Raw genomic sequence first — 14,616 nt, 5'->3', positions numbered from 1 at the left:
TTGTCCTCGAATGAATGGAAAGTCGTTGTCTGATCAACTCAAATATGTGTGATCATGTGTCCTTCAACTCACTGTAGCCTACACAAGGTGAAGTGAGGGGAGGAAATTTTTTTATCTTTATAATATCAAAAGTATACTACTGTAAACCTTCTATACAAATTATAGCCATCATCACAAAGACAATTGGACATTTAACGAGGAAGATGGGTCTTCTGTAGAAAAGCACTAAGGGAATTAAGGTCTGAGTCATCTTCAAGTCTTACCGCAGGAGTGAAACACAAGTGAATGTTAGCTGTCCACCTATTCCACCCCTCAAATTATTGAAATGGTGGGTCACATTCTGATGCCCTTATTCACACTGAATCATACTTTACTTCTCTAAAAATCCTATTGACTGCGGTAGGACTACTTGTAGAGTAAGGTGGAATTCAGGCTGAGTAGGGGTCTCAGAATCTGGGCCTATCTAGCAGCTGTATTAAATTCTTTTAGGAGGGCTCTGAAATGTTTTGGACTAATATGCAACACAACCTTCAGAAAAGCTGGTTAAGTAATCTGCTTCCTATAAGTGAAAATAAGTTTAGAGATCTCCTCCTAGTCCTAAATGAACATCTGTCCACGTCACAAAGTTTCACAGAGTAAGAGCAGCTGCCAGTTCTTGCTCAAGAGTGGCATAAGACGGAAATTGCCCACGGTGCTAAGACTCAGAATTGAATAGATTGGCCACATTCTGCCCTTAGTTATACCCAGTGGAGTTGCATAGGTATAACTGTGGAAGGAATTTGACTCGCAGTATGGCGTTTGTATGGTATGTTATGCAGAATAACAGTGTGTGGGGGGGAAGGATTTTTGTTTTGTTTTTAATCCTGGCTTTTAGGATTCACTTACGTAATCAGAAAAGCCAGGATTTATGTGGAAGAAAATAAAAGCTCTATTTATGACAAAATATTTTACATCGTGGGAGTTGCATTGCAAATTAAAGACTGTGAGGTTCATTTACAAAAAAAAATTGTTTTCATTGGCAAGTAGGATGCATATAGGTGGAGTTTCAGCATACTGAAACTTTGTTTTGTTCATACAAGAGCTGATCATGGACAAAAGCAGAAATTTTCAGACGGAAAATGTTCATATATACCCCTCCCTGCCCTTCACCTCTCCCCCCCCCCAAATCATCAAGCAATTTGCCTTTAAAATAGATATATTTGCAGTTTTCATTTTAACTCAATGGGGCAGATCCTCAGTTGGTGTAAATTGCAATAGCTCTATTAAAGTCAATGGAACTTCACCAGTTAACACTAGCTGAGGATCTTGTCGAGTAGTGTCATTGTAGACTAATGTCGGGAATAAATGCATAGCCACATTTTTTATGATTTTTTTTTAAATAGCTTCTGGTCAAGCATGTTGCACACTAGCTTTTGGTGAGCAGCTACAATAATTTCTGCTGTAACCTCTATCCTGCACTTGTCCCTCCCTATTGGTTTGCTATTTCCTCGTTGTGTCATATCATACTAGATGGCATGATCCCTCCAGAAGGATCTTACAATCTTATTTGTTCTGCGAAGTGTCTAGCATATTTTTGGGTGCTGTGAAATAACAAATAATTCAAACCCTCACAATGCTGAAATTAAATGCTACCCAGTTGTGTATTCATGTTGCTGTTTTTTGCTGGTATTGCAAAAACAACAAATAATGCAATAGGCTGTTCTTTTTAAAGGTTAGTGATTTTTGTTACATAAGAGATTGTAATGTGGCTCTGGGGGACAGACGGCATTTGACATCCTGAGATAAAAGGTTACCTGTGTTTGTTTTTGTCTGAGGTCAGCATAGGGATTTTTCTTCTTAAACTCGCATTTAGTTTTTCTTTAATCCTTGAAAGATTTCTCACTGACTTCTTTAGCAACAATGTAATGGAAAACTTGAAGCCGTACATAACTAGGCATTTCAGGTCCTGTTCTCTCTGGGGTATGTGTATATATAATACTTCTAGAGTTAGACACACCCGTCATGGGGATATCAGACCCATTTGTTAGCAAAGTAAAATGGTACAGTGAGGCCTGGTCTACACTGTGGGGGGGATTGATCTAAGTTATGCAACTTCAGCTATGTGAATAATGTAGCTGAAGTCGACGTACTTAGATTTACTTACTGCGGTGTCTTCACTGAGGTAGTCGACTGCTGATGCTCCCCCATCGACTGCACCTACACTTCTCACTCTGGTGGAGTACCGGAGTCGACGGGAGAGCACTCGGCGGTCGATTTATCTTCACTAGATGCGATAAATCAACCCCCGCTGGATGGATCACTCTGGAGGTAAGTGTAGACATGCCCTTAGAAACTATCAACCTTGAAGTGATTGAAATTCTTTCAGTTTTTGAGTCATGGTTCCTGACTGGTATAATGCCAAATGGATTGTGTAATGAAGAATTTAAAAGATAATAGGAAAAGGCCCATTTTTAACAATAACCCACAAAGGAGACCAGCTAAATAAGTTTTATAAACAGACCCTTTAAAATTTATTTTGAATGTACATTTAAAACCCTCGTTTAATTTTTAATTTATTTTTTCTGTTTGCCTGCAAGTGTTTATAGTGCCTGCAACATTAAAGGTAAATTTGCAGTATTGTTAAAAGGGTATATTTGAAAATATGTAATAAACTTGTTTGTTTCCTTTTAACCAGGAGGTAAAGCAAGCTTTATGTTAAAAGTCCATCCTCTAGAGAAGTATCCAGTGGACCTTTATTATTTAGTTGATGTCTCAGCTTCTATGCATGACAACATAGAAAAATTAAATTCTGTTGGATTTGATTTATCTAAAAAGATGGCAAATATTTCCGTTGATTTTCGACTTGGCTTTGGATCATATGTGGACAAGACTGCATCACCCTATATTAGCATTCACCCAGAAAGAATCCATAATCAGTGCCGGTATGTAATGATGTGTGTTTTTTTGGGAAATGCCAAGTGACAAAAAATGTATAAATAATAAGTTAATTAAACATGTTATGCTACATTATAATTTTTTTTAACTTCACAATGAGTCTTTCTCTTTGATATCAGCTTGGTTTCCCATCAATGTTCGGTTTCTAAGAAAAAAAGGCTTCTTTCACGCAGTATTTGGTGGTTATTTTTAAAATTTCAGAACCGCTTAAGACATATGTTTTGTATATTTTACATATGCTTTGTGTTTAAAACAGTAAGATGTTGTGATTGATTATTTTACATGTTTATTTCCTAGGTACAGTACTTTCAAAACTTGGGTGTTAAAATGCTTCCCTTGAAATTTTCCCTTTCATCCCTGTAATACATATTTCTCCCAGTCTATTTAACAAACAAAATAAGAACCTTTTGGGTTTGCTTCTGTCATTCTTACTTGGCCAAACCCCCATTTTCCCTAAGTGAGAAGTACAGGTTTGGACCAATTATTTTTGCATGTCACAGACATTATTCCTTGTATTCAACATGCATGTAAGGTGAGGGATCACTGTCCGTAACCTCTACAGAACAAGACTTCACACAACAAATCCAAATACCCTTATAGCTAAATCAGATTGTTTATGAATAATTAATATTAATCTTTTTTACATCATATATACTCGTTGCTACATATTAGCTCTGTTGTAAGGGCCTGAGTCCGTTTAATCAGTGGGCATCTTTTCAATTATTTCATGGGCTTTGGATAGGGAACTGTGTCTCTGAATTATTTAAGCACTTATGTATGTGCCTCATTCCCACTGAAGTCAGTGCTTAACTATGTTGCAGAAAAAGGGCCTAATCTATGGGTTCTGGAATCAGCCCAGCTATCTCTTCCTCAAAGCTTCCTTAACATAAAGTGGTAAAAATTGTTTAACCTCTGGGAATTTGAGAACTTACTCTTCCATCCATGTGGCTAGACAACTGTTATTAATCTCAATGTGAGGTATATGCATGTTTATGCCCTTTAGAGTTGATAGTTTTTAGGTTTTGATTCTCTAGCTCATAGTCATGTGAAATTGTTACAGGATCTGGTCCTTAGTATGTAGTAGTTTTTTATCAGGACACAGAAACTTTGAATGTGAAGTCTAATTGTTCTCTTTCTTAGGGATTCCAAAGGGATAATGTGCTGTTTGAGGTTATACTGTCTCTTGCCATGTTTTGCTGTACATTAAATTCTATACTTCAGCATTGCTTATTTTTTTTATGATTACATGAAAGCAATTAGGATTGGGTACACTTTTCACATAAATAGAAGAAAAAAGAACATAAACTATTTTTTGTTCAACGTAAACTAGAAATATTTATAGTTCCAGTGAGTCTAATAAAGATTCTTTTATAAAAAAACAAAATATATATTTTTCAAAATGGCTATATTCACATGTTCAGAAAACCCACTTAGTACTGCAGTTATAAAAATTATTTTTAAATAATAATATAATATGTTGGGCTTGCTTTGTTTTCTCTTACAGTGATTATAATTTAGATTGTATGCCACCTCATGGCTACATTCATGTGCTCTCCCTGACTGACAACATAGCAGAGTTCAAAAATGCAGTGAATAAACAAAAGATCTCTGGGAATATTGATACACCTGAAGGGGGGTTTGATGCTATGCTTCAGGCAGCTGTGTGCCAGGTAAGGAGATTTCTGAACAAACAACTGAATGGCAGTTCAGCAACAGATGTGTATTTATCATTGTTTCTGTTCTCAATGATACTGAGCCCTTTATAATACAGCAATCATGCTCCTTATTAACTTTATGCCTGACAGAGGCATGACATTTCCCCTCAGCCCCATTCCAATCTCCAAGCCATCATCAAGGCTCCCCTTGAAGTTCATTGTCCTTTTACTGGAGGAGGACTCCCTTTCAGGGAGGATAATTGATGTGGCTCTTGTGTGGGAAAAAAGGTTATTTAAAAATTAGGACTGTTGATTAATCGCAGTTAACTCACATGATTAACTCAAAAAAATTAATCATGATTAAAAAAAATTAATCACGATTAATTGCCGTTTTAATTGCATTGTTAAACAATAGAATACCAATTGAAATTTATTAAATATTTTAGATATTTTTCTACATTTTCAAATATATTAATTTCAAATACCACTCAGAATACAAAGTGTACAGTGCTCACTTTATATTATTATTTTTATTACAAATATTTGCACTGTAAAAACAATAAACAAAAGAAATAGTATTTTTCAGTTACCTCATACAAGTACCATAATGTGAAATAGGTAAACAAGTACCCTTTATTGTGAAAGTGCAACTTACAAATGTAGATTTTTTTTTTTTGGTTACATAACTGCACTCAAAAACAAAACAATGTAAAACTTTAGAGCCTACAAGTCCACTCAGTCCTACTTCTTATTCAGCCAATCGCTAGGACAAACAAGTTTGTTTACATTTATGGGAGATAATGCTGCCAGCTCCTTATTTACAATGTCACCTGAAATTGAGAACAGGCGTTCACATGGCACTTTTGTAGCTGGCATTGTGAGGTATTTATGTGCCAGATATACTAAACATTCAAATGCCCCTTTATCTTTGGCCACCATTCCAGACGACATGCTTCCATGCTGATGACGCTCGTTAAAAAAATAATGCATTCATTAAATTCTGACTGAACTCCTTGGGGAAGAATAGTATGTCTCCTTGACTGTTTTACCCGCGTTCTGTTACGTATTTCGTGTTCTAGCAGTCTCGGATGATGACCGAGCACATGTTGTTCATTTTAAGAACGCTTTCACTGCAGGTGTGACAAAACACAAAGAAGGTACCAATATGAGATTTCTAAAGATAGCTACAGCTCTTAACCCAAGGTTTAAGAATCTGAAGTGCCTTCCAAAATCTGAAAGGGACAAGGGGTGGAGCATGCTTTCAGAAGTCTTAAAAGAGCAACACTCTGATGCGGAAACTACAGACCCTGAACCATGAGAAAAGAAAATCAACCTTCTGCTGGTGGCATCTGACTCAGATGATGAAAGTGAACATGCATTGGATCTGCACTGCTTTGGATCATTATCTAGCAGAACCCGTCATCAGCATGGACACATGTCCTCTGGAATGGTGGTTGAAGTATGAAGGGACATATGAATCTTTAGCGCTTCTGGTATGTAAATATCTTGTGGCGTACGCTATAACAGTACCATGGGAATGCCTGTTCTCACTTTCAGGTGACATTGTAAACAAGAGGCAGGCAGCATTGTCTCCTGCAAATTTGAACAAACTTGTTTGTCTCAGTGACTGGCTGAACAAGCAGTAGGAGTGAGTGGACTTGTAGGCTCTAAAGTTTTACATTGTTTTATTTTTTAATGCTGTTTTTTTTGTATATATTTCTACATTTGTAAGTTCAACTTTCATGATAAAGAGATTGCATTACAGTACTTGTTTTTGGTGAATTGAAAAATATTATTTATTTTGTTTTTTACAGCACAAACATTTGTAATAAAAATAAATATAAAGTGAACACTGTACACTTTGTATTCTGTGTTGTAATTGAAATCAATATATTTGAAAATGTAGGAAACATTCAAAAATATTTAAATAAATGGTATTCTATTCTTATTTAACAGTGTGATTAATCGCGATTCATTTTGTTAATCACTTGACAGCCCTTGTAAAAATGGCACTTTCCTACTTAACAGATTTGGTCCGTGTGTGTGTGATCCGCTGCAAGAGTGCTGATTTTGGTGACAAAAAATAAGTTTTACAGTGTCTTATTCCCGTTAGCACAGCAGAGTCAACACCGCAATGGGAGACAGAGTTGGGAGCAAGTTCTCCTGCATCAACAGTATTGTTTACTAAGCTCCAATCAATTGCATTTACACAAGTTATTAAAGGTGTAATTTAAAGACAGGAGTTGAACGAGTGTAACTGAGTGTCAGATTTGGCCTGAAAACTTTTATTATTGACAATGGAAAATTCCCATCTTGATTCTCCTATCATGGGTTGGATTTTCAGGGTTGGCAGTTAGAAAAAACTAACTGTAAAAATATAAACTGAACATATTTTATATTTGTAAATGATTGAGACACAATAATGATAAAATCCCACGTAACAGTTTTAGGCTCTTTAAAGAGCGGACCTGTTCTTCAGCTCACCAAAGAAGGATCCCACTGAGCAATACAGAGTCCTCCCTCTACCTTTGTTCTAAGGGCTGCTCATGTGGTTTGAACTTCTAAAATCCTCCATTTTAGCAAATATTTGAGGACTAAATTGTCATTGCCTTGTATGGTTTTAGCACACAGATGCATTTCAGTGTCAGTTCAATCTTGTAAAGAGTTTGTACTTTAAAAAAAAAACAAAAAACCCACCTTACTGCATGCTTACAGAAACATCTTCATACTCTTGAATGAGGAAAGATCTACATGATTCATAAAGTTGAGTGCCATCCAGTCCTCTTACTTTTTGCTTTGTCAAGCAATGCAATTCCTGTCCAGCTTAGCAGGTAGGACTTCTGGACAATGGTACTGTTCAAGTCAAGAGGATCAGGCTTCTTTTCATGGTTCTTCTCTCTTATCCATTTATACATTTTCTTTTAGGAAAGGGGAATGAGTTGAGAGAATAATCACACAAAAAACACCCCACCAAAAACAGATTAACTGTGGGCTTCTTTATATTTAAAAGATAAATAGTGTAAAGCAGGAAAATAAACACAAAACATAGATATCCTGTTCACATCTGCTACAAAAATTACTTTGAAGCACTGAAAGGATTTCTCGCATTTAAATGTTGATCACTGGATACATTCCATACTTCTGACATTCAAGTTCGAAAGGGGTTATATGCTCCCAAAAATAATAGAATGAAAACATTCATGAGTATAGACAGTCTTTCCTGTTAATTGAATTAACTAAATGGACTAAAATGGATAGGAACAATGTGCATTTTATAACAACAAGTGTGAGCTGTAAGTTAATTAATATGAACTAATTTTTCATAGAGCAGAACTTTCTAACTTGCTTTGAGTAGGAGACTCATTGCCAAATACCATTTTTACAAATTAGAGAGTGAATGAAAAATTCTGAGAGGAAAAATAAAAGATACCATATCACAATATGTTCTCTGGTCACTTAATTTTTACAAGTATAGTTTAGCTTAATTGTTTAGGATAATACTTCACAGCCCACTCTTTTGCCATCCTTCAACTCACCATCCTTTGGTCTGTGCTTCTCAGAGTCATAGCTAATAAGTTTTGTGCAGCTCCATCTGACATTTTATCCAATTATTTAATGGACTAATTTGCATATGGCCATAAACTTCATCTTACTGTTGACATACCCTGTCCCAAGCAGTGGCAGGTTAGGACATGGAGCTACACAAATTTTGGCAGAGCAGGCACCACAGCTAGAAGGAGCCACAGGCCAGCTCTGCAGTTCCGCTGAATATATGCCTGGGTTGCCGAATGCATGGGTGTGATACATGATGCTGAACTTGATGTCATACGTGATGCTGCCAGCAGCAGCGAGCAACCTGGCCGCAGCCAGCCCCACCTCTTCCTGCCCCTGCTCTGCCCCCGCCCCATTCCAACCCTTTCCCCCAAGTCCCCGCCTCTTTCTGGTTTCTGCCCCCTCCCCCGAGCAACACTGGGAGCCAGCGGGGCGGAACAGGCTGGAGCCAGGTCGCTCGCTGCTGCCGACGCCAGGCCCCCGCTATTCCCCCAGTCCGCCCTGGACCCTGTGTCCCACTGAAGCGTGGGGCCCCCAAAGCACAGAGCCCCAGGCAGTTGCCCTGGTCTGTCCTATGGACGGGACGGCTCTGCTTGGACCCGTTCTGGGCACCACCAAAAATTACACAAACCTGGCGCCCATGATTGATAGTTGTGATTTTTTTTCATGTTAAATTTTGTTTAGTAGACTGACTGCAATATCCTAACTGATGCTATGTTTTGTGTCCCTTTTGAGAAGCTGTGTAGTAAAAGGAATTTACAAAAAAAAAAAGTGTTTCTCTTATTTTGATTCTGGTATCATTAAGTATATTCAAAAATGTGTTGCATTCATACAGAAAATTGCTTTGTGTATTTCTTGTATGTAGTGATCTCAAATCAAAGAATTTTACAAACACTGTGCAGTTGAGTTGATAGGTACTGACGTCACAAATGGAATTTTGCAGTTGTGTTGTACCAGCACATTGTATATTGCACAACAAATATTTCTGACTCAGTGTTTATGGGTTATTCCCCTTTTTTTTAAAAAAAAAAAAAAGGTAGAGGGAGGCGGGGGAGAGGAAACAAGTCAATGGAAAATAAATCCATCTGCTCCAAGGTGGATCGAAACTAACAGAACTCATTTCTTGTGGACTTGCTAACCCTATGCCTCAATTCTCTAAAGCATTTAAACATGTGCAGAACTTTGCTAAAAGAGTGCTTTTCAGGATAAATACCAGCCCCATATGTAAAGAATTAGTGCTTTAACTACTTTATCTGCCTTGAGTGTGTGCTTACACTCAGCTTCAGTGTTTGTTTTGTTTTTAAGCAGCGCAGTACCTAAAAGTAGACTTACATTGGACTTCCATAGTCATATTTACCATTATAGAATTAAAAGAGTTACATTTCATTCTCATGAAATTTTTTTTTCTTTTAGAGCCATATTGGTTGGCGCAAAGAAGCAAAGAGATTACTTCTTGTGATGACAGATCAGACCTCTCATCTGGCCCTTGATAGTAAATTGGCCGGGATAGTAATTCCCAATGATGGAAATTGCCATCTGAAAGATAATGTGTATATCAAAGCTACAAGTATGGTAAGGTATATGTCATACGCTCTTACCTTTGGGAAGCCAATGCATTGTCAAACTTAAAAATCAAGATTTTAAATTGGGACTAAACTGATGCTTCTACTTAAATTAGTAAAACATTAAGACTTGCCTTAGTAAGCAGGATGTGTAGGACCAAGAACAAGTGTGATGGAAATAAAATTATTGACATCCTTTCTATCTGATGTAAAATATTTCAGTAATCCATTCTGGTGGGGTCAGCAGTGTTCTGCAAAGCACAATATAGTGAGGTATTTTTAGGAGGTAAGTTACCATCTGATAGATCACCTGCCTCTGTTGTATAGAATGTAAAAGGGAAGGAGGGAAATCATCATTTGGTTGCATTACTCTGCGCGAGAATATCCTAGCAATTCACAGGAGTCTTGCATTATATGGTAGGGACTCCTTCTAGTAAATCAAACAGTGATGACAGTGCTTTAAGGTCAGGGAGGATGCTTTGTGGCATTGAAGGGAGTAGAGGATAGGGCCTTGTAGAAATCAGGCAGGAAGGATGACGTATAATAGTAAGGAACTAATTCGATCTTGGCACTCTAAAAGGAGTCTTGTGCCAGAGGGGTTTAAAGAGTTAGCACAGATTTAGATGCATCAGAATTCCACACGACATGACTTACTGTTTTATGTATTCATGCAAAAAATGCATCAAATACATTGGCATGCAATGATAACCTGTTTCTATTCAGCAGGCTTGTTTTAGCTTTCAAAAGTCTTCTTCAATAATGTATGAAAGATTCTATAGTTGTAGAAAGCAGTTTTTCTCAGATTTGTAGGGTTTAGTGAAATTGCTTAATATTAGTTCAGTTGGGGGAATAGGAATCACTGCCTAACCCATACATTAGAATCATAGAATATCAGGGTTGGAAGAGACCTCAGGAGGTCATTTAGTCCAACCCCCTGCTCAAAGGACCAATCCCCAACTAAATCATCCCAGCCAGGGCTTTGTCAAGCCTGACCTTAAAAACTTCTAAGGAAGGAGATTCCACCACCTCCTTAGGTAACGCATTCCAGTGCTTCACCACCCTCGTCGTGAAAAAGTTTTTCCTAATATCCAACCTAAACCTCCCCCACTGCAACTTGAGACCATCACTCCTTGTTTTGTCATCTGCTACCACTGAGAACAGTCTAGATCCATCCTCTTTGGAACCCCCTTTCAGGTAGTTGAAAGCAGCTATTAAATCCCCCCTCATTCTTCTCTTCCGCAGACTAAACAATCCCAGTTCCCTCAGCCTCTCCTCATAAGTCATGTGTTCCAGTCCCCTAATCATTTTTGTTGCCCTCCGCTGGACGTTTTCCAATTTTTCCACATCCTTCTTGTAGTGTGGGGTCCAAAACTGGACACAGTACTCCAGATGAGGCCTCACCAATGTCGAATAGAGGGGAACGATCACGTCCCTCGATCTGCTGGCAATGCCCCTACTTATACATCCCAAAATGCCATTGGCCTTCTTGGCAACAAGGGCACGCTGTTGACTCATATCCAACTTCTCGTCCACTGTAACCCCTGGGTCCTTTTCTGCAGAACTGCTGCCAAGCCATTCGGTCCCTAGTCTGTAGCGGTGCATGGGATTCTTCCATCCTAAGTGCAGGACTCTGCACTTGTCCTTGTTGAACCTCATCAGATTTCTTTTGGCCCAATCCTCTAATTTGTCTAGGTCCCTCTGTATCCTATCCCTACCCTCCAGCGTATCTACCTCTCCTCCCAGTTTAGTGTCATCTGCAAACTTGCTGAGGGTGCAATCCACACCATCCTCCAGATCATTTATGAAGATATTGAACAAAACAGGCCCAAGGACCAACCCTTGGGGCACTCCACTTGATACCGGCTGCCAACTAGACATGGAGCCATTGATCACTACCCGTTGAGCCCAACAATCTAGCCAACTTTCTATCCACCTTATAGTCCATTCATCCATCCCATACTTCTTTAACTTGCTGGCAAGAATACTGTGGGAGACCGTGTCAAAAGCTTTGCTAAAGTCAAGGAACAACACGTCCACTGCTTTCCCCTCATCCACAGAGCCAGTTATCTCGTCATAGAAGGCGATTAGATTAGTCAGGCATGACTTGCCCTTGGTGAATCCATGCTGACTCTTCCGGATCACTTTCCTCTCCTCTAAGTGCTTCAGAATTTCATTATAGTCAAATAAGCAGATACCAGAAATATTAAATGGCAGGTGGGTCTTTGGTTTATGCAGTGCCATTGCAACACTGCATCATCCATGAGACAAACATTGCCAACAGGCAACTTTGCTGCCTCCAGGAGCTCACACTATAAGACACGCATTTAGCTGTAGTGTAAGATGGCAGTAGTCCCCATTAACTCAGTAGGAATGCCGTCTGTATATGCCAGGGCTGATTTTGATCCCAAAAGCGCAGTGTACGAAGGAATCGCACAATAGAGCTAACAGTGCGTATGTACAAAAGCAGTAGAATACCTTCCAGAACAGCCACTTTGTATTGTGTGACCATTGAAGCTGAAATGCTTCTCGGAACAAGTGGGTGTTTAGAAGCTTGGCAGACTGACTGCAAGGCTGTTTGGATTTCAGATTATCTAATGTCCTTTCGTTAATTTACTCCTTCTGTCACCTTTTGTATATTTCCCCTTGCTTATCAGGCTTGTTTATTCCCCTTCGGCTAGCCTGTTTGGTTCAGTATTGTTATACTGCTCCAATGATGTAAACAACTATTCCATTTAATCTGTTTCATGAAAGTAATCCACAGGCATCCCTTCATCAGAACAGAAGACTATATACTTGTGAGTTATAGTATCTTTTCAGTTCCACTGGTGTGTGACCCCTTTTACTTCAGAGGAGTTGCACTACTATAACAGAGGAGAATTTGGCTCTGTATATTAAACAATTGCTTTAAATATAGATCTTTTCTCTGGTGCCAAAGACTCTTCTGATGTTCTAGATAGTCCATCTGTTACAAAGCAAGTCCATTGTTTTCTGTGATTGTCAAGAATTTAGCTGATAATTCAGTTTTCAGCTGGAAACACCAATATAAAACAAAACAAAAAATGAGCTTCTCTATTAAGCCAGGATGGCTGCTGATTGCAGAAAGGGTTTTAAATGATCTTTCTGAACTAAAGGCTTTTGTGGTCATACTCTTCTGTGGATGGATACTTCCAAATGGGGTCAAGCCTTGCCCTGAGTTTTTGTGACAGAGTTTTTGTGGAACAGGCAGTAGGTTTAGCCTCCCAAACCAAGTCATCCATGGATTTCCCCCAGTGAGGCATGTTTTGATACAACTGTTCTGCTGACCCTCTTTCCAGTTTTGCCATTGGCTGATGCATGCAGACATGTGGGAAGATGTGTAGCAGCAAACATGGGAAAGAGTTTCTCTGCACTCTGGATCTTTCACAATTTCAGACTTTTTGGAATAGATGTGATGCAGCAGCATAATGCTTATCCATGCAGGGCTGCTGTGCAGTTTCCTACACAAATTGTTGCTGTGTTTTTCTCCATACAGAGTACATGGCATGTCTGGTGGTCCCTGCCAGCCTGATCTTACAGATGGAAAAGATCTAGTACAGCGGTTCTCAAACTGTGGGTTGGGACTCTGTTTTAAAGGGGTTGCCAGGGCTGGTGTTAGACTTGCTGGGGCCCAGGGCTGAAGCTGAAGCCCGAGCCCCACCCCCCGGGGCCAAAACCGAAGCCCAAGGGCTTCATTCCTGGGCAGCGAGGCCCAGATTACACGCCTCCCACCTGCGTCTGAAACCTTTGGGCTTCGGCTTCACCCCCCACCCAGGGCAGGCTTTGGCTTTGGTTTCTTCTCCGTCCCCTTCCCCCCTGGGGCGGCGGGGCTCAAGCGATCTCAGGCTTCGGTCCCCTCTCCTGGGGCTGTGTAGTAACTTTTGTTATCAGAAGGGGGTTGCGGTGCAATGAAGTTTGAGATCTGCTGATCTAGTAGATCATTAGGTTCTCATTTGTGCACTACAGGCTGCTTCCCTGCCCTTTTAATAAATCAAATTTGTTGTGGCTTCTTCTAAGCATGCCCAGCAAGGTGTTGGGAGAGATAGGGATTGATGCTGTTTATTTCTTATAGAACACCTGGACAGACTGATTGGTTAGGTGATTCTGATTTTCTAATTACTGTAGGAATAGGGTTGTCAGATCTTGTCTACCCTGTTTTTGATGGAGGTTTCCTTTTATTCTGCCTTTAATTAAGGGACTCACTTTTTAATAAGATATTTTAAAATCTGGTGGAAAAGTCCTCCTCACCATTGATTAAGTTTTACTTTCTTGATACCTTTGATAATCCTACTTATCCTCTAGTCATCTAGAGACCCTTCCAAGAAAAACAGACACAGACCTGGCTTTCTAATAAAACAAGCAAAAACAAAAAAGAAAACTTCTGCATTGGTGTAGAAAGAAGACATGACTGTTTTTCCTCTTTGAAAATACATCCTACAAAAGAAAAAGCACTCACACCTATTTGTGTTTTGGTTTTATTTTTCTCCCTTATAGATCACTTTCCAACAATATTTTTTACAAAGTAGAGGAGCCATTTGCCATCAGGCTGTATTCCTACTAGCCTCTAGAAATAAACTAGGGAATAATAGAAGAAAGAGTAATTGGTGTGTTCTGTTTTCATTTAGCTGTGCCAGTTGAGAGGATTCTGCCTTATTTACATACAAATACTTGCCTTTAAGACAGAAATTGTTTCCAGTTTGCCACTTTTTTCCTTTGCTTCTTTCTGGCTTTTAAAGGTCCCCATGAGTGATGGGAGGAAAGGAGACTCTTTCCTTTTTTGATTAGAAAAGTCCTTGTTTCACTCCCTCACCTTCTCCCCTGAAATATTTAATATCTCTGATAATTATTTTCTAAATTCAAGAAAACAGTAGGTTCGAGTAGGAAAAGAGCAATGATGT

General features: G+C 39.1%; 1 protein-coding gene across 2 annotated transcripts in view; it reads left to right on the top strand.

The window, feature by feature from the left end:
* ITGB8 (integrin subunit beta 8) overlaps window positions 1-14,616 on the top strand; it is a 69,296-nt gene that overhangs the window by 28,610 nt on the left and 26,070 nt on the right. For both annotated transcript variants that reach the window (XM_043541097.1, XM_007069512.4), the window contains exons 4-6: window positions 2,675-2,921; window positions 4,439-4,604; window positions 9,555-9,713. In XM_043541097.1, coding sequence (XP_043397032.1) covers window positions 2,675-2,921; window positions 4,439-4,604; window positions 9,555-9,713 — 572 coding nt within the window. The remainder of the gene's footprint in view (window positions 1-2,674; window positions 2,922-4,438; window positions 4,605-9,554; window positions 9,714-14,616) is intronic.

Source organism: Chelonia mydas, chromosome 2 (genome assembly GCF_015237465.2).
Source record: "Chelonia mydas isolate rCheMyd1 chromosome 2, rCheMyd1.pri.v2, whole genome shotgun sequence".
Taxonomy (NCBI): domain Eukaryota; kingdom Metazoa; phylum Chordata; order Testudines; family Cheloniidae; genus Chelonia; species Chelonia mydas.
This window is presented reverse-complemented; position numbering and strand designations above follow the sequence as displayed.